The sequence below is a fragment of the Hyaena hyaena genome, unplaced genomic scaffold (genome assembly GCF_003009895.1).
Source record: "Hyaena hyaena isolate Hyena2069 unplaced genomic scaffold, ASM300989v1 scaffold_21, whole genome shotgun sequence".
NCBI lineage: Eukaryota > Metazoa > Chordata > Mammalia > Carnivora > Hyaenidae > Hyaena > Hyaena hyaena.
Genome location: NW_024080653.1, coordinates 3,110,849 through 3,129,093, shown reverse-complemented (window position 1 = coordinate 3,129,093; position 18,245 = coordinate 3,110,849). Strand labels below are relative to the sequence as shown.

Sequence of the window (18,245 nt, the reverse complement as noted above, 5' to 3'; positions counted from 1 at the left end):
GTCTGTGACTCCCTCTCTCTCTGACTCTCCCCTGCTCACGCTGTCTCTCTCTCTCTGCTAGAAATAAATAAAACATTAAAAAAATTTTTTTTTAAATTAAAAAAAATAAAGATGTCAGTGAATCTTAAGATATGGAAAAGAAAACCATAATTAACACACACACTCACCTTGAGATTCTCCAGGTCCATGGGTCAATGACTTCTCTTGCTGCTCAAACCAACCTGGCTTGGGTTTTCTTTTGTCGCTTGAAGCTCAAAAGATTCTGTCCAGAACCGGCCTCCCCTGGTCCCCGCTCTAGCCATTCAGTTCCCAGATGGCTGCTTCCTTTCAGCACAGGGCCTTTGCATGTGCTTTGCTGCTTCTCTTGCTCTTTGCCCACCTATCCAGCAGGTGTCAGAACAACGGTCACTTCCACCGGGAACGTTCCCCCCACCTCCTCCCCCTTGAATGTTAGAGCAAGTCTCAGGGTCTGGGATTCTTTGGTGAATGTCTGACCCCGCCCCTGGGCCCTCCGTGCGAGCCCTGTCTAGATCCCCCCGTGCCCTCCCCCTCGCGTGGCACACAGCAGGTGACGGCACGGCTGAGTCGGTGTGTGACTCACCCTGGGGTCCGCCAGACACAGGTCACGTTCAGCAGACTCCACGGGCGAGCTCTGCAAGTGGGCGGGTTTTGGGGGGTTAGCGGCGCTTCCGCCAGCAGAGAGCTACCTTCCCGGGCGGAGGGATCGACTCTGAGGCGTGACCCCGGGCAAAGCCGCTCGCCTGCCCCCTCCCGCCCGCTTCCAGGCAGACCTGGAGGACATGCCGGACCTCGTAGAGATGCGCGAGGAGTTGTCCGGCCTGGTCATCAGCGCCGCGAGGGAGGCCGAGGAGTACCAGGACTCCTTCGAGCGCTACTCCTACCTCTGGACGGATGACCCCCGGGAGTTCATGAGGAACTTCCTGATCTACGGGCGTGCGGTCACCCCGGACGACTTGGACACCCGGCCCGAGGAGGCCCTCCCCAAGACGCCGCCCAGCCTCACCCAGTTCCAACAGCAGGTTCGCGTGAGCCTCGCCCCCCGGAACCCACCCCCACCCCGTGGGCGGGGAGGCCACCGGGCTCAACTCAAACCTCGGGTGAATCCAGGAGGAGGGGGCACGTCCCGCCCCTCAGGGCCGCGGAGGAAGCCCTGGGGTCGGTCCGGAGGCAGAGGGACAGAGGCGAAGGCGTGATTCACAGCCTGGAAGGAACGGGCGAGGCAGGGCGAGGGCACTCGGGATCGGCCAGTGGGCGTCCCGTCAGTGGGCTCCGGGCTGCAGGGTGGCCCCCCGGTTGTCGGGGCCAGGCCCTGGGATGCTTCGGACGGGGGAATATTGGCCCCGAGGGCAAAGAGGGTGGTTGGGGGGGTGGACTCTGGGTCGGTTTGTCTGAGAAAGACGGGCTCCTTGGGGAGAATTCTTCTCTCTCTGGGAATCTGCCAACTTTGGGAGGGACCATCCCGCCAGGCTCAGCAAGGCTGCAGGGGCCCGGGCAGAAAGATCGAACACGAGAAAACGGTTTCTACACAAACCTCCACCTCTTGGCCACATGCGCGGTGACAGGGAGTCGCCCGTGAGCCTGGGCCGGTTTCGCCAAACGAGGATGGGGGCAGCTGAGGGGTCGTGGGAGCCCCGAGAAGGGAAAGCAGTTCAGGAGGGCTGAGTTCAGGGTGCCCCGCCCCCGCCCCCGCCCCGACCGCATTCACCTGATGGCCTCTGGCCTGTTCTGCAGAGGCCGTGCTGGCCTTTCCGCCGGCTCGCGTGAGCTGCGGACGGGCCGCCGGGCTGGGGGGAGCCCGGGGTGCTAGGACAGGAAGCAGTGCCGCGCAGGAGGCCCGGCCTCCGCCCGCTGAGCCGCGGCCCCGCCTTGCAGATCGACTCCTACGAGAGGCTGTACGAGGAGGTGTCTGGCTGCGAGAACAGCAAGGTGTTCCACTGCTGGCTCCAGTGTGACTGCCGCCCCTTCAAGCAGGCCCTGCTCAGCACCATCAGGCGCTGGGGCTTCATGTTCAAGCGTCACCTGAGCGACCACGTCATCAACAGGTGGGCACCCGAGGCCCATGGCCCACCTCCCCAGGGGACCCGACAAGCACGCTTCCGTGGGGCGGCTGGAGGTCCTGCTGGGAGGCCAGTGGCCCCCAGCAAGCGGGGGGTGGGGGGCAGGAGAAAAGTGTCACTGGCTATGACGGAATGCCCTGTGCTGCGTCCGACTGTTTATGGAGCAGGCGCAGTGTCTGCAGCCTGGAGGGGGTGGACCGGCAGCCGCGGGGTTAGAGGCGGCCGTCAGGGCCCTGAGGCGCACGGGGCCGGGCACCGGGGAGCCAGCCTGAGAGGAGCGGGTGAGGCATAGGGGGAGGGCCGAGCGCAGGTGTCCGGAGGCGGACGGAGCTCTCCCTGCTCAGCACGGCCCCGCAGCGCGACAGGTGAGCCCTCCCTGCTGGCCACCGCCTCAGACGGGCCTCACGCTCCCCGTGGAGGGTGGCGCCTGTCACCGGGGCCTCTGGTTCCACAGCCTGGCTGACCTGGAGGCCTTCATGAAAGTGGCCAGGATGGGCTTAACGAAGCCCCTCAAGGAGGGGGACTATGACGGTCTCGTGGAGGTGATGGGGCATCTGATGAAGGTCAAGGAGAGGCAGGTGGCCACCGACAACATGTTTGAGCCCCTGAAGCAAACCATCGAGCTGCTCAAGACCTACGGGGAGGAGATACCGGAGGAAACGCACATGAAGCTGCAGGTACACAGTGGCCAGGGGCTACCGTGCAGGGAAGGGGGGAGCAGCCCAGTGCCGGGCAGGGTGGGAGCGTGCAGGGAAGGGGGGGAGCAGCCCAGTGCCGGGCAGGGTGGGGCATGCAGGGAACGGGAGGGAGGGGAGCAGCCCAGTGCCAGGAAGGGTGGGTGCGTGCAGGGAAGGGACAGGGAGCACCTCAGTGCCAGGCAGGGTGGGAGCTTGCAGGGAAGAGTGGAGGGAGGGAGACAGCCCAGGGCTGGGCAGGGCGGGGGCGTAGAGGGAAGAGGGAGGGAGGCAGCCCAGGGCCGGGAGCCTTGCAGTGGGGGTGCGGGCTGCTTACACGGGGACGAGGCCTCACATGCGGGGTCTGCAGGAGAAGCCTCCCCTCTGGGTTCTGCCACCGTTGGGGGTGGGGGTGGGGGCACGCTCCTGCGGGGGAAGGGACGCCGAGGGGGCCTCTGGGGTGGAGCCAGTGGTCCCTCCATTTAATTGCTGGATTGGAAATGCCTTTGTACCCACACCCGCCCCCGAGGACGGGTCACCCCTGGGTGCAGGGGACCGTGCGCAGAATGCAGGGTCAGCGAGGCCCTGCAGAAGTGAGGGATAGGGCCGGGGAGCAGAGGCAGGGCCAGCTCACCCCCCGAGCGGCACCGGGGCAGCTGCTCTGGGCAGTCCCCAGCCCGGCTGTCCCCGAGGCAGGGCAGGGCGGGGGGAGGAGGGCCCAGGCTGCCTTCCACGTCAGAGCAGCTGTGTGTGCCGGTGGGGTGTGGGGTCGTGAAGTCACTGCCCAGCCTCCCTCCCCCCCACCGCCTGCCCGCGGGGAGTCCACCTCGTCCGTCTCCCCTGCTCTGGGTCCCAGCACAGACCTCACAGCAGGGGGGTGGCCAGACTTGGGGGGGGGAGGGGAAGGAGCGGGAAGGCTCCCGGCACCTGCTTCAGAGACAGCTGTGCGGCCGCCTGCTGCCCTGCATGGGCCACCCGAGGGCGTGGGTTTGCAGGCCCAGCGGCAACGAGCGTGACCACGTGGGGTTTGAGATGCGCCACCGCCCACAGAGGGGTTAGTTAACCACAGGCGAGGGAAACCAGGTCTCCTTTGTTTTGCGGGCGAAGCACCCGTGGGCTGGGATTGTTTTCTTCACGGTATTTTAGGGTTAGAAGCCCAGTGTTTGCTCAGGTGTGGGGAAGTTTGAAAACACAAAAATTCACCCGATTGTTAAAGCGATTCTTAAACTAGAAAAGTTCTAGACGCGGAGAGAAGGTTAGTGGGGGCGGGAACAGAGGACACGCGCGACCAGCTCTTTACGTCCGAGCACAGTCGGCGGGGGGGGGGGGGGGGGGGGGGGGGGGGGGAGCGTGGTCACAGGGACCTGGACACGGCTCGCCTGCTTAGGATGACACATGCTCATGCACACAACACGTGCACATGCACATGTTACAAATATGCACACCTTATGCACACACGCACGTGTGAATACATGCACACTAGTGCACACGAGACACCTGTGCACGCAAACACACGCACGCACTAGTGCATATGATGCACATGTGACAAGGACATCTCCACACACAAACACACACACACTCTTGCGCACACGAACATTCACACACATGCACATGTGACAGGGACACCCGCACATGCAGATACACACACACTACTCATGCACACACGTGCAACACACATGACACAGACACCCACACATGCAAATACACACATGCACATGAAACACAGACATCTGCACGTGCAAATACATGAACACTCTAGTGTACACGTGACACCCACACGTGTAAATACATGCACATACTAGTGCACACACGCACATGTGACACAGACACCCACACATGCAAATACATGCACATGCTAGTGCACACACATGTGACAAGGACAACACAAATACACACACTCTTGCACACATGAACATTCACACACATGCACATGCGACAGGGACACCCGCACACGCAGATACACGCACACACTACTCACGCACACACGTGCAACACACACGTGACACAGACACTCACACACACAAACACGCGCGCACTTGGGCGCTGATGGCGTCAGGTCAGCTCGGGGTGAAGAGGGCCAGCTTCTGCTTCCGGCTCTGGAAGCGTGCGAGTGCAGGTTTCTCGGTTCGCGTGTCAAGCCGCAGCCGTGTGAGACACCGGCCCAGGGCGCCAGGGGGAGGCACATGGGACCCTCTCCTGTTGTCGCAACTCCCCGCGCGTCCGTAACACTTCACGAATGGAAAAGGATGGTCCCCGCCTCACGGTGCCGTAGGAGCTGCCGGAGCAGTGGACGAACACCAAGAAACTGGCTATCCAGGTGAAGCAGAACGTGGCGCCCCTCCAGGCCAACGAGGTCAACATCCTGAGGCGCAAGTGCCAGCAATTCGAGGTGCTGCCGCCCCGGGGGGCCGGGCCCGCACCCTCCACGCGGCCGGGCCGGGGAGGGTGACGCGGCTGCTCCTCCCTCAGCTCAGGCAGCACGAGTTCAGGGAGAAGTTCCGGAAAGAAGCGCCGTTCAGCTTCACGGACCCCGACCCCTACAAGTCCCTGAATAAGGTACGTAGGTCAAGGCCCCGGTGCCTCTCAGCCAGTTCTCAGGCTGTCACTCGTGGGAGTCCAGAAACACGGCCTCTAGGGGCCCGGGCCCGTGCGCACGCGGGTGTCCCCCAAACCCCAAGTCCCCTCCCGGAGGTGTCCCCGCGTGGGGCGCTGCGCAGAGCAAGGAACATCCCGCAAGCCTGGCCGTCCTGCCCGGCCTCAGGCCCCGCCGTACGGCCTCCAGCCCCGGCTCCTTCACACCCAGCAGCTCCCCGTCGCCTTCCCCTCCCCGCCCCTGTGCGCAGCCCGTGCCCGCGGCTCACCACGTCCCCTCTGTCTCCGCTGTTCAGTCCTTGGCCAGCATCCAACGCACAAGTTCTGCGGAGCTGAGCCTCGTCCCACTCGGGCTCGGGCCTCGTGACCTCCCGCAGGGGAGCGTGTGGGGCACTCAGGAGTTAGCGCAACAGACCCCCAGATGCCGCCCAGCCTCTGCCCTTCCTATGCAGCTTCAGGGGCTGCTATTCCCTGAGCCTCGTGGGGAGGCGTCCAGCCTGTCCTGCGGCCCATGGGCCCGGGCTGGATTCTGCAGAGGGACCCGGTGTGAGCTTGTTTAGGAACCGAGTGTGTGTGTGCAAAAGGCCTCATGGAGCTGCCCACACGCACGGGGAGCCCACCTTCGCACCCACGCAGACATGCGCGTACTCAGCACCGAAGCGCCCGCTTCACTCACCCGGCTTGGGGTGACTCTTGCTTTCCTCCTCTTACCTAGACTTCCATATTAGTCAAAGCAATCAAACGTCACCTGCGTGATGTTTAATAAGGTAAAAGAAAAAAATAGAGGGTGAAAATTAGGACAGCCTGGAACTCTCAGGAGGAAGTTGGGTTTTAACGTGGAGTCCGTTCACTTCTTGAGTCTGAACCGCCCTCCTGCCTGATCAGAAGCAGGGGGCGTCTGAAGGCAGGAGGGGAGGGTATCGACCGTTGCCCCGTGGTCGGTGTGCGGGGCTGGGACACAGCAGGGTGACGGCGATGACCCCGAGAAGGTGGACCGGGATGTGGGCGGGGGGTGGGGTGGGCAAGAGGGAGGCCAGTGCTGAGTGCGAGCAGCGTTGTTCACTGCCTCCCTCGCCCGGCCCCCAGCAACAAAAGAGCATCGCGTCCATGGAGAGCATCATGGAGTCCCTGTGCAAGTCCGGGGGCCTGTTCGAGGTCACGGTCCCAGACTACAAGCAGCTCAAAGCTTGTCACAAGGAGGTCCTCCTGCTGAAGGAGCTCTGGGACATGATCGTCATGGTAAGGGGCGTGGCTGGCACCAGGTGTGGGCAGGGCAGGCCAGCGCCACGGGGACCCGGGGAGGGACTGGGGGGAGGGGTTGGGGGAGGGGCCCTGCACCTGCTGCCGCCCAGCGCCGAGACGAGGTGCTCCCGCTGTCCTTTAGGCGCCCGCTCTTCCAAGGCAGCGTATGAGCACCTGTGGGCTTCCACCGCTTCCCCCCCAACTCCCCCCCCCAGCTCCCCTGTTTTCAGAGCTATGTTAGCTCTTCTCTCTCATTCCCTGGAGCCACCTTCAGAATCTTGGTCAGGTCCTCCTCCCCTCCAACAGAACACCACTATGCCTTTATACGGAACGGAATCTTCTCCGCCAGCTACTCTGGGGAGCGCTGCTCTCCCGGCCTGACTCAGGGTCCCCGTACAGCGGCACACTCTGTGTCTTCGTTTATTTTATTTCTCAGTAGATCATAGTACGATGTTGAAGGTGTCTTGATCCTGTCCACACTGAGCCTGCGCTCTGGAGCCACAGTCTTTCCTAGATCCGCTCCTAACGAGAGGACAGATCAGAGCCTCTTGATACTTAGTTTGAGCCTCTTGATGCTTAGTTTCCACACTGAGCTGAACTCCAGTCTCCTGGGTACGAAGGCCATTTCAGGACGCAGTCGGTAGAGTCAGAGAGGATACTTGGCTACACCTCCCCCTTGATAAACACCAGGCAGCCCCGACTAGAGAATAGAGCCTACATTTCCCAGGAGGGAACAGTAAGCATTTACAGCCAGAATATTTCAGGGGAAATTCTCCAGACCAAACTGGCCAGGACACTTTTAGGATAACAGGTTACAGAATAAGCTTAAGCTACCAGAAAGAGCCACGGGTGTGATTAAGGTTTTGCGTCGTAGCAGATCTTTAAGGCAGGTCTCTTGGAAACACCCCCACCTCTTGTCCTGCCCCGGCCTCCCTGCCTCAAGCACCTGTGCCGATAATCTCATTCCTTCGATCCCAGCTACCCATCCGTTTTCAGAAAACCCCCAAACTAAAGATCGCAGGCTCTGTGGTCTTCTGTCTTCACTGATGGTAGGGTTCCTCCTGGGGAAGACTCTGTGTCTTCAAGTTTCTTCCAATATGTTGTCATCAGTCAGTATAAACTAGGTTACTCTGCACCAACAAATAGCCCTTAAAGAAAGCTCTGTGTTGTTAACAGCAAAAGCATATTTCTCATTCATGCCAAGTCCACACACTGGGGCGGCTCATCGATCCAGGCTGCGTAGCCACATACGTGTCCGTGATTGCCGAGGTGACGGAACTCTGAGCTGAGCAGTGGCAATGATAGTGCTTCTGTCCCCCAAGTGCCAGCCATCATTCACGTGGTCGAAGCAAGTCAGGTGGTCCCACCGAGAAGTAGAGAGGCCTTTGGGGCACCTGGGTGGCTCAGTCGGTTAAGCGTCTGACTTTGGCTCATGATCTTGCAGCTCGTGAGTTCGAGCCCCATATCCGGCTCTGTGCTGACAGCTCGGAGCCTGGAGCCTGGTTCCGATTCTGTGTCCCCCTCTCTCTCTGCCCCTCCCCCGCTTGTGCGTGCCGGCGCACTCTCTCTCCTTCAAAAATAAACATTAAAGGAAATTATTTTAAAGAAGTAGAGGAGCCTGGTCCCTGCTGAGAAGTAGCAGCGCCCACCACAGGATTCTGCCAAAAATTTATCTTGACCGGTGACTTCTAAGTTGTATCTGGGTTCTCCCCCCACCCCGTATCCGCCCACCTGACCACCCTCGCGATTCCCTGGGGAGCCACGGCTGGAAGGGAGCGTGGTCGTCTTCCCGAACCTTCGGCGAGCTGTCTCCACCTCAGGTGACCACCAGCATCGACAACTGGAAGACCACCAAGTGGAAAAACATTAACGTGGAGCAGATGGACATAGACTGTAAGAAGTTCGCCAAGGACGTGAGGTCCCTGGACAAGGAGATGAAAACGTGGGATGCCTTCATGGGGCTGGACAACACGGTGAAGAACATGATCACGTGCCTGCGCGCCGTCAGCGAGCTGCAGAACCCCGCCATCCGCGACCGCCACTGGCACCAGCTCATGCAGGCCACCCAGGTAGCGCTCCTGGCAGCCGGCCAACGCTCCGTTCTGTCAACTGGCTAAGCCAGTTCCCGGGGGGGGGGGGGGGGGCGGAGGGCGGGGTCTAAAGCGGTGCTCAGAAATGCCTGTGTGACGGCGAGAAGGAAGGAGAGGGGGTGTGGAAGGGGTTGAGGGCTGGGTGGCCCTGTGCCAGCACCCAGTTTTGTTACGAGAGCGGCAGTGCCTGAGACTCCGCCATGCTTGCTTCGAGCACAATAGTATTAACACAATAGCATTATTAACAACGTCAATTGGGTTGATCCCTGAGCAGGTGCGTTAGCCTCACTGGGGGCTTAAAACCGCAGAAGTGTCGTCTTTCATGGCCCCGTGGCTGGAAGTCTGAAGTCAGGGTGTGGGCAGGGGTCTCTCCCGCTCTGAAGGCTCCTGGGGACAGTCCTTCGCCACCTCTTCCAGCTTGTGGCCCCAGGCATTCCTCGGCTCGTGGCTGCGTCCCTCTTCCCGTCAGTCTCTGTCTCTGTCTCTGTGACCCCATGGCTTTCTTGGACATTTCAAAGCCCCCTCCTCTCTCTCACAAGGACACCTGGGGAATCCACGATGCTCTCTTCTCACGATCCTTAACATCTACAAAGACCCTATTTCCCAATGAGGTTCTGTTCTGAGGTCCAGGTGGACGTGAACTTGGCAGAAACCCTTCAGACCACTCCAGGCGGGCGCTACCATTACACAGTTTTCCCGGGAGGAACGGCCCCGCCCAAGTCACGGAGCCCGTCAACGGCGGCACGGACCTTCCGCACGCTCCCCCTGCGGCCGGATTACTTGAGAACCCGCCCGTCTCCACAAGGGACAGGGACGTCGGTCCAGTGCAGACGACCTTATGCGGAACGTGCCTCTCTCCTCCCCCAGGTGAAATTTGAAATGTCAGATGAGACGACCCTGGCAGACCTACTGCAGCTAAACCTCCACAAGTATGAGGACGAGGTCCGGAACATCGTGGACAAAGCTGTGAAAGAGTCTGGGATGGAGAAGGTATTTTTTTTTTTTTTCCCAAAAGCGACGCGTGCTCTGTACAGGGTGAGGCCAAAGCCAGCCCACCAGCCTGCCTACAAGCATCTCATTTCACGTGGGGTCCAGCAGTCACTTAATACAAAAAAGAACAAAGTTTGGTGGCCTTTCTCTTAACCAACCCTCCCCCCAAATATTTCCAGAATGTATTACTGAGAAAAGGATCCCACCCCTCCCCACCCCCAGCTATGGCTCTGACTCCTGCGTGCAATGGCAGGCACACTTAGCAATGCCCTGAGCTCTCTCCTCTCACAGAGCACCCTTGTTTGTGGCTTCAGAGGAGAGGCCGAAGGGGGCAAGGCGGGAGGGCTGGCCACCGGCTGGGGCGGCCCTAGGACACAGGGACACGGGGAGGGGGATTCCTTCTGCAATTCAACTCTCTCTCCTCACCTGTTTGGCGAGCGTGAGTTGTCACGCTTTGTCTTTCTTTGTTTGAGCTGTAACGTACCATCCCACTCACCCGCCTGACACGTCGAGTTCAGTGGCTTCTGTCTATTCACAGGTGTGTGCAAGCACCGCGCGTAGTTATTCAACGTTAGGACGTTTCCATCAACTCAAAAAGAAAGCCATACCCTCTAGAAATCCACCCCCCCCATCTTCCCATGCCTCCTGTCCCTCTAAGCAACCATGAGCCCACGGTCTGCCCCTACGGATTTGCCGTTTCCGACATCTCATATACATGGGGCCACACGGTGTATGGCCTTTTCCGTCTGGCTTCTTGCACGCGGCGCGATGCCTTCAAGGTCCAGCCACGTGGGAGCCTGTGTCCGAACTTCAGTCCCTCTTATGGCCGAATGACACGCCGATTATCTGTTCATTTCGTGTATCTGTCGATGGACACTTGGGCTGTTCCCCCCTTTGCCTGTTGGCACTAACGTTTCGGTTTTCTCAAAGCAGGGCTTCGTGCCCTGTTCTAGAGAACTCTGGCTCCTCCTCAGCCCCTCCTGCCAGCCGCCGAGTGACTTAGCCTCCGTGTCCCCCGCCAGGTCCTGAAGGCCCTGGACAGCACCTGGTCCACCATGGAGTTCGAGCACGAGCCGCACCCGCGCACGGGCACCATGATGCTCAAGTCGGACGAGGCACTGGTGGAGACGCTGGAAGACAACCAGGTGCAGCTGCAGAACCTGATGATGTCCAAGTACCTGTCCCACTTCCTGGAGGAGGTGACGAGCTGGCAGCAGAAGTTGTCCACGGCGGACTCGGTCATCTCCATCTGGTTCGAGGTCCAGAGAACCTGGAGCCACTTAGAGAGCATCTTCATTGGCTCCGAAGACATCCGCGCCCAGCTGCCCAAGGACTCCAGGCGCTTCGACGGCATCGACCTGCAGTTCAAGGTGAGCCCGGCCTGCCCCCTCCTCCTGGGCTTTTTCAGCAATGGCTCTGCTGGAGCAAACGCGGCTGTGGACACCCGGGGGGCCTTTCTCTTCCCAGGCCCTGATGGAGGAGGCGGTGAAAACACCCAATGTGGTGGAGGCGACCAACAAGCCCGGCCTCTACGACAAACTTGAGAACCTGAAAAAGAGGTGGGTCCCCACGCCGGTCCAGGGGAGAGGCGTCCTGGCTGCAGGGACCTGAGCTGTCAGCCCGCCCCGCCTCCCCTCCCCACCAGCCCGGACAGGGCAAAATCTCCTTCCTGGGGGCTCATGCTCCCGCCACATGGTGCCACGCCAGCCACGCAGCATGTGTCTGGCCTCAGAGACACGCCCACAGCGAGTCAGGTCAGAAGGTCTGAACTAAACGGGCTGTGAGAACCGGACTGGGCATCTGGGGCTGTGGGTCCAGCGCGGACGGGAGGGGCCGCAGGAGGCCGTCCCTAGACTGGGCCTCACCGGTCTCGTCTCCTCCCCGCCCCTAGCCTGGCTGTGTGCGAAAAGGCCCTGGCGGAATATTTAGAGACCAAAAGACTGGCTTTCCCAAGGTTCTACTTTGTCTCCTCGGCTGACCTCCTGGACATTCTCTCCAATGGAAACGACCCCGTGGAGGTAGGCGGCTCCAGGCGACCCCGTGCTCGCTCCCTGCGGCAGCCCCGGCCGGTTGGAGGCGGGCATGTGGATGTCAGCTCTGCAAGGTCATCCACGCCATAGACCCCTGGGGGCCTGTCCTGGACCTCCCCGCGCCTCGTTTTCCTCATCTGGAAAGTGGGTTAGATGCCAGGGGCTTGGGCAACCTCTGCTTCTCAGATAGACGCCCACTGGCGGGGTGGCCCCCTGGCTCATCCTAACAGACCCCAGGCCCCGAGAGCCAGGAGGAGACGTTTCCTTGAGCCCCTTCTGAACAAGAGAAGGGGTAACTAACTAAGCAGGTGAAGGAAATGACTATGTTTTATCTGAATCATAAAGTCACGTGATGCACAAGAAGGTCTGCACGGGGTGACCCTTGCACGGGGGACAGGCCTCGTTGAGGACGCGGAATCTTCCGGAACGGGCCTCTGTCTCTAAATGGCGGGTCCCGCCTCCGAGCCCTCCACCGGGCCCTTGCTTGGTCACGCGTCTGGTTATCACCGATCAGAGAAGGGGGGGAGAAGCGGGCCGCGTGCCCCCCACAGTCCCTGGTTCACAGGACCTGCGTCTGTCCCATCCCGCCCCAGGTGAGCCGCCACCTGGCCAAGCTCTTCGACAGCCTGTGCAAGCTCAAGTTCCGCCTCGGTGACGACGGGAAACCTCTCAAAGTTGGCCTGGGCATGTACAGCAAGGAGGATGAGTACGTGGACTTCGACCAGGAATGTGACCTCTCGGGGCAGGTGAGTGCCGCGTGCACGTCGGCGGGGGACGGACGGCGGGGGCCTCTGAGGGGGGCCGCGGGCACGGCCACCGGCCATGACGGTCCTTCTCTCGAATACATGCTTCACCGGCTTCCTTACAACGCTTGCAGCGCAGCCTCCCCTGCACAGCCTGAGGCGCATCTTGAGGGAAAACAGCAAGGAGAGGAGGGGCGGGGAGGGGAGAGCTTTACTGACGCTGGTCAGCTGATCGAGGGCTGGGGGGCCGCCCGGAGGGGCCCAGAACAGCCTGCTCTGGGTCTTGGCCTGACCGGAGAGCTCTCCCCGCCTCAGGCGGCCCCGTCCCTCTCCAGCCTCCCCAAGAGGCCGCCTCTCGATGACAGCAAATGTCCAGCAGCCCCTTGTCCCTCCCCCATCTCATTCCCCAACTCAGCAACCAAATCGATTTTGACATCATCCCAAACGAAAGAGATAAACGCAGAGATAAATCAGCTGGGGGAGGAGAGAGGAAAATCTCAGGGGCGCCTGGGGGGCTCTGTTGGTTAAGCATCTGACTTTAGCTCGTCAGGATCTCACAGCTCATGAGTTCGAGTCCCGCGTCGGGCTCTGTGCTGACAGCTCAGAGCCTGGAGCTGCTTCGGATTCCGTGTCTCCTTCTCTCTCTCTCTCAAAAATAAATAAATGTTTTAAACAAAAACAAAAAAAAACAAGAAAATCTCAGGGCAGGCATGGCGGGGGGCCGGGGCACGAGCCAGTCCTGACGGCGTGTTCAGACCCACTCCCCTCCCCCCATTAGCTGCTTACAGACACGGCCACCGGCTGCAGCAAGGTCGGCCTGCACCGTCTTTAGTCTAAAAGAGAAAGCAACCCCGATTGTCCTGTTTGGGTCCCCCCCCCCACGCCCCCAGCAGTGGCTGCTCCAGGGTTTGTATTTCCAAATACAAAGAACCCTTGTCTGCAAGTTTGTCCCACGGGACCGTCTGGGACCCTGACACACCGGCGACTCCAGGACAGAGGCCGTGTCTCCTGACATCAGCAGCGCCCCTGGCTCAGACGCAGCCTGTCTTCTCTTCTAGAATTTTCTCTGGATCCCCTCCCCTGTCTGCCTGGAGGCCGGGTGCACGTATGAGCGCCCAGGCCCGTGCAAACAAGCCCACTGACCGGGCTTCCCAAGTGTACTTTATTTAAGTGGGTCATCCTTCCTGCCCTACAAAATCCTTGACTTCTTTTTTAATGTTTTATTTATTTCTTATAATTTTATTTTTTTTTTAATTTTTTAAAATATTTTCTTTATTTCTAGGAGAGAGAGAGACAGACAGACAGTGTGAGCAGGGGAGGGTCAGAGAGAGAGGGAGTCACAGACTGAAACAGGCTCCAGGCTCTGAGCTGGCAGTCAGCACAGAGCCTGACGCGGGGCTCAAACCCACGAACCGCAAGATCATGACCTAAGCGAAAGTCGGACGCTTAACCGACTAAGCCACCCAGGCGCCCCATGTTTTATTTATTTCTGAGAGAGAGAGAGAGGCAGCATGAGCAGGGGAGGGTCAGAGAGAGAGGGAGACACAGCATCTGAAACAGGCTCCAGGCTGTGAGCTGTCAGCACAGAGCCCGATGCGGGGCTCGAACCCACGAACCGTGAGCTCATGACCTGAGCCGAAGTCGGTCGCTCAACCGACGGAGCCATCCAGGAGCCCCAGACCTTGACTTTTTTACTTCTGGAGTGATGATGATGACAAATGGTGCATTTTTTTTTTTTAATGACAAAGCAAGTGATTGAGCTAGGTGAGCTCCAGGCCCGTTGGGTCAGTGTGGCTCCCGTCCCCAGGTGGAAGTCTGGCTTAACCGCGTGCTCGACCGAATGTGTGCCACCCTCCGACACGAGATTCCGGAAGCCGTGGTGACATATGAGGAGAAGCCGAGGGAGCAGTGGATCTTTGATTACCCGGCCCAGGTCTGAGGCTCGGGCAGGGCAATGGGGGGGGGGGGGTGCTATGTTCACCTGCCCCTAGGTCAGTCCAACCGGGAACAGCCCACCTGGCCAATAGGGACTGTTTGACCAGAAGTCACGCTCACGGCGCCACCATCTGTTTTCAGATTGCGCTCACGTGCACGCAGATCTGGTGGGCCACCGAGGTGGGCCTGGCGTTCGCGAGGCTGGAGGAAGGCTATGAAAACGCCATCAAAGATTACAACAAGAAGCAGGTACATGATCCCGCGGGTCCATCTGAAACTCCGCCAGGGGATTCCCAGAAGCATCCGCTCTGAGGCTGTGCCCTCGCGAGACTGCCCTTTCGGTCGGTCAAAAGCGCAACCCCCAGTGGTTCTGCCCAAAGGTAACCACTTTAGAAATATACAACGTTAGGGGCGCCTGGGGGGCTTGGCTGGTTAAGCGCCCGACTTTGGCTCAAGTCATGAGCTCACGGTGCGTGGGTTCGAGCCCCGCGTCGGGCTCTGTGCTGACAGCTCGGAGCCTGGAGCCTGTTTCAGATTCTGTGTCTCCCTCTCTCTCTGACCCTCCCCTGCTCCCACTGTCTGTCTGTCTGTCTGTCTGTCTGTCTGTCTCTCTCTCTCAGGAATAAATAAAACATTTTAATTTTTTTTTAAAAAAAGAAAGAAAGAAAGAAGTTAGGGGCACCTGGATGGCCCAGTCTCTGAAGCGTCTGACTTCAGCTCAGGTCATGATCTCACAGTTCGATCCGGCTCTGTGCTGACAGCTAGCTCAACCTGGAGCCTGTTTCAGATTCTGTGTCTCCCTCTCTCTCCGACCCTCCCCTACTCATGCTTGTGCCCTCTCCCTCAAGAATGAATAAATGTTAAAAAAAAAAAATTAGAAATACATAACTTTAATTTTTTTGTCTAGAAATCATCAAATGCTACCATGAGTCTTTTTTAAAAAAAAGATTCTTGGTTAGGGCACATGGGGGGCTCAGTCGGTTAACCATCCAACTCTTGGTTTCAATTCAGGTCACGATCTCAGGGTTTGGGAGTTCAAGCCCCGAGTCGGGCTCTGCTCTGACAGTGCAGAGCTTGCTTGGGATTCATTCTCTCTCCCTCCCTCTCTCTCTCTCTCTCTGCGCTCCCCTTCACTCTAAATAAATGAATAAGTATTTTAAAATACTCTTGGTTAGGAATTTAGAAAGTAAAGATAATTTTTTACATAAAAGGGAGAAAAGCTGTAATCCCACCACCTCAATAAGCTACCTGTCTATACGCACATGTAGATGTCTAATCTTTCCACGGGCATGTGATTGACTTACACATGAATAATACACAAATTATCTGCACGGCTTCAAAACTCCCCGTTTTCACTGAATACCCACCATCTCCCCATAGTGTTAGATTTTTCTCGTGCTACGAGGCTCGGCGGCATTCCATCGGGCTGCCCCGCTTACCTCGCCCGCCCCCCCCCCCCACTGTTGGGGGATATTAAGAACTTTGTGCTTCATTTTTGTAAACAAGAGCATGATGGTCTTCCCTTCCCAGCCGTGAGCTCCCAGGGGGCCCTCGCAGCCGGGCTGGGGCAGGGGGGAGGGCGGCGGGGACGGTGCCCCCGCAGCACATGGAGGCCCAGCCCCGGTGCCTCCCCTCCTGCAGATCAGCCAGCTGAACGCCCTCATCACCCTGCTCATTGGAAACCTCAGCGCCGGCGACAGGATGAAGATCATGACCATCTGCACCATCGACGTGCACGCCCGGGACGTGGTGGCCAAGATGATCACAGCCAAGGCACGGGCGCTTGGGGAAGGGTCCGGTGTTGGGGACTCCAGCCCCCTGTTAATGCCTTTTCCTGGGGAGGCGACTCTATTCCTGGCAGCAGCCACCTCCCCTGCCCCCCTCCTCACCCCGTCCCTCCCTGAGACTCACCCCTGGTGAGCAGTCAGGTGAGCAGTCCGGGGGGAGGGGCTCACTCGCTCGTCAGCAGGATCGGGCTGCGGAGGAGCCTGGAGGAGGGATGGGGGGGCCTCCCTGGGTCGCCGTGGCCCCCACGCCCCCCCTCCCCTCCCCTGCAGGTGGAGAGCTCCCAGGCCTTCACCTGGCAGTCGCAGCTCCGGCATCGCTGGGATGAGGAGAAGCAGCACTGCTTTGCCAACATCTGCGATGCCCAGATCCAGTACTCGTACGAGTACCTGGGTAACACGCCGCGGCTGGTCATCACCCCGCTCACGGACAGGTAAGGGCTGCGAAGCTCCGTGCCTCCCAAGGAGCCCAGGAAAGGAACCCACTTGCTTTCTTTTTTTTTTTTTTTTTTTTTAATATTTTTATTTATTTCTAGGAGAGAGAGAGAGAGACAGCGCGAGCAGGGGAGGGTCAGAGAGAGAGGGAGTCACAGACTGAAACAGGCTTCAGGCTCTGAGCTGGCAGTCAGCACAGAGCCCGATGCGGGGCTCAAACCCACGAACCGCGAGATCATGACCTAAGCGAAAGTCGGACGCTTAACCGACTAAGCCACCCAGCCGCCTCCCCACTTGCTTTCTGCAGTCCCTTCCCCGTGCTTCCCCGCGCTGTCAGACCCAAACGTCCCCCGGCGCCGAGGCTGACGGAGCCAGGCACCTGGGTCGGGGAGGCCTGGGTTCAGGCTATGTCCCACCGTCTGGTGGGCACCCAGCCTCGGGCGCCGTGTTCCCCGATCGCTTTGACACTAGCTGTGTGGTCTTAGGGGAGTTGCTGAGCCTCTCTGGGGGCCTGCAAAGTGGGGGTGCCATTTGATGAAGGAGTTTGTGGAAGAACGAGCGATTTAATGAGACCAAGCACTCCGACCGACCCGGGGGTGCTCAGAGCAAGCCCTCCAAGGTAGTGAGGGGACTGTCACTGACTGTCCCTGGTTTACGCAGATACACAGCAGGCGCGGCGCCCGTGCCGTGTCTGCCCCAGGGCGGTGCTTGTTCCCAGGCCGAGGTCTAGGCTCCCTGGCGCCCCGCGGCTGCACCGTGAGCATGAGCTGACCGGACAGCGGCAGGAAGGGGGCGGCCGTGGGGTCCCTGCACTCGGGGTGACCAGGGGTCCCTTACAGATGCTACATAACCTTGACGCAGTCCCTGCACCTGATCATGGGCGGGGCCCCGGCTGGCCCTGCCGGGACGGGCAAGACGGAGACGACCAAGGATCTGGGCAGGGCGCTGGGCACCATGGTGTACGTCTTCAACTGCTCGGAGCAGATGGACTACAAGGTGCGCTCCCAGAGGCCCCGTGGGGACCGCAGGGCCACATCCTCCGTGCCCCAAGCACGTCCTAGACGTCTGGACGCCGCAGGCCGAGCGGGGGGGGGGGGGGGGGGGGGGAGGAGAGGCCCCGGGTTTCCGGAGCCTCCACGCCCAGCAGTAGGGCTCAGAGGGGAAGCCGGGGCCTCGTGGGTGTGGCCAGTGTCTGCAGGAGGCTCCCAGGGTCAATACTCCCAGCCCCGAATGTCCTCACCCGCCCTTGGGGTAAGCTCCTCCCAGCCTCCCCCGCCCCCCAGGGCTCATCCAGCCTGGGGCTTCCGGGTAAAAGCAAGTCCAGGCAGGCCGGGGAGGCGAGGTGGTCCCTGGAGACGGCGCAGAACAGTGTCCAGGCCCTGGAGAGAGCACACCCGCCCGCCCGGAGGCCCCGGAGAGCAGGGGGCTGGGGGAGGGCCTGAGGCCGGGAGCCCAGGCCTGTGGGGGCCTCCCCTCCCCTCCCCACCCGCATGTGAGCCCCAGGGCCCAACCCTCCCGAGGCTGAGGTGGGGCCGGCCGCCCCTTCTCACCGGCATGGCCGCGGTCCACGCCAGCCTCTGGAGCCCAGAGAAGTAAAACCTGAGCCCGGACGCCCCAGGAGTGCAACGCTCCCCTGGGCTCTGCAGAAAAAC

The 18,245-nt window shown here is 60.0% G+C and overlaps 1 protein-coding gene across 1 annotated transcript in view; it reads left to right on the top strand.

Moving 5' to 3' along the window:
• Nucleotides 1-18,245, top strand: part of DNAH17 (dynein axonemal heavy chain 17) — a 98,365-nt gene that overhangs the window by 31,525 nt on the left and 48,595 nt on the right. Inside the window, exons 19-35 of the mRNA XM_039226469.1 lie at nucleotides 786-1,040; nucleotides 1,894-2,063; nucleotides 2,533-2,755; nucleotides 5,025-5,141; nucleotides 5,222-5,308; nucleotides 6,431-6,583; nucleotides 8,407-8,655; nucleotides 9,544-9,666; nucleotides 10,689-11,036; nucleotides 11,134-11,225; nucleotides 11,558-11,684; nucleotides 12,290-12,442; nucleotides 14,247-14,372; nucleotides 14,516-14,623; nucleotides 16,016-16,147; nucleotides 16,432-16,592; nucleotides 17,433-17,589. Coding sequence (XP_039082400.1) covers nucleotides 786-1,040; nucleotides 1,894-2,063; nucleotides 2,533-2,755; nucleotides 5,025-5,141; nucleotides 5,222-5,308; nucleotides 6,431-6,583; nucleotides 8,407-8,655; nucleotides 9,544-9,666; nucleotides 10,689-11,036; nucleotides 11,134-11,225; nucleotides 11,558-11,684; nucleotides 12,290-12,442; nucleotides 14,247-14,372; nucleotides 14,516-14,623; nucleotides 16,016-16,147; nucleotides 16,432-16,592; nucleotides 17,433-17,589 — 2,781 coding nt within the window. The remainder of the gene's footprint in view (nucleotides 1-785; nucleotides 1,041-1,893; nucleotides 2,064-2,532; nucleotides 2,756-5,024; nucleotides 5,142-5,221; nucleotides 5,309-6,430; nucleotides 6,584-8,406; nucleotides 8,656-9,543; nucleotides 9,667-10,688; nucleotides 11,037-11,133; nucleotides 11,226-11,557; nucleotides 11,685-12,289; nucleotides 12,443-14,246; nucleotides 14,373-14,515; nucleotides 14,624-16,015; nucleotides 16,148-16,431; nucleotides 16,593-17,432; nucleotides 17,590-18,245) is intronic.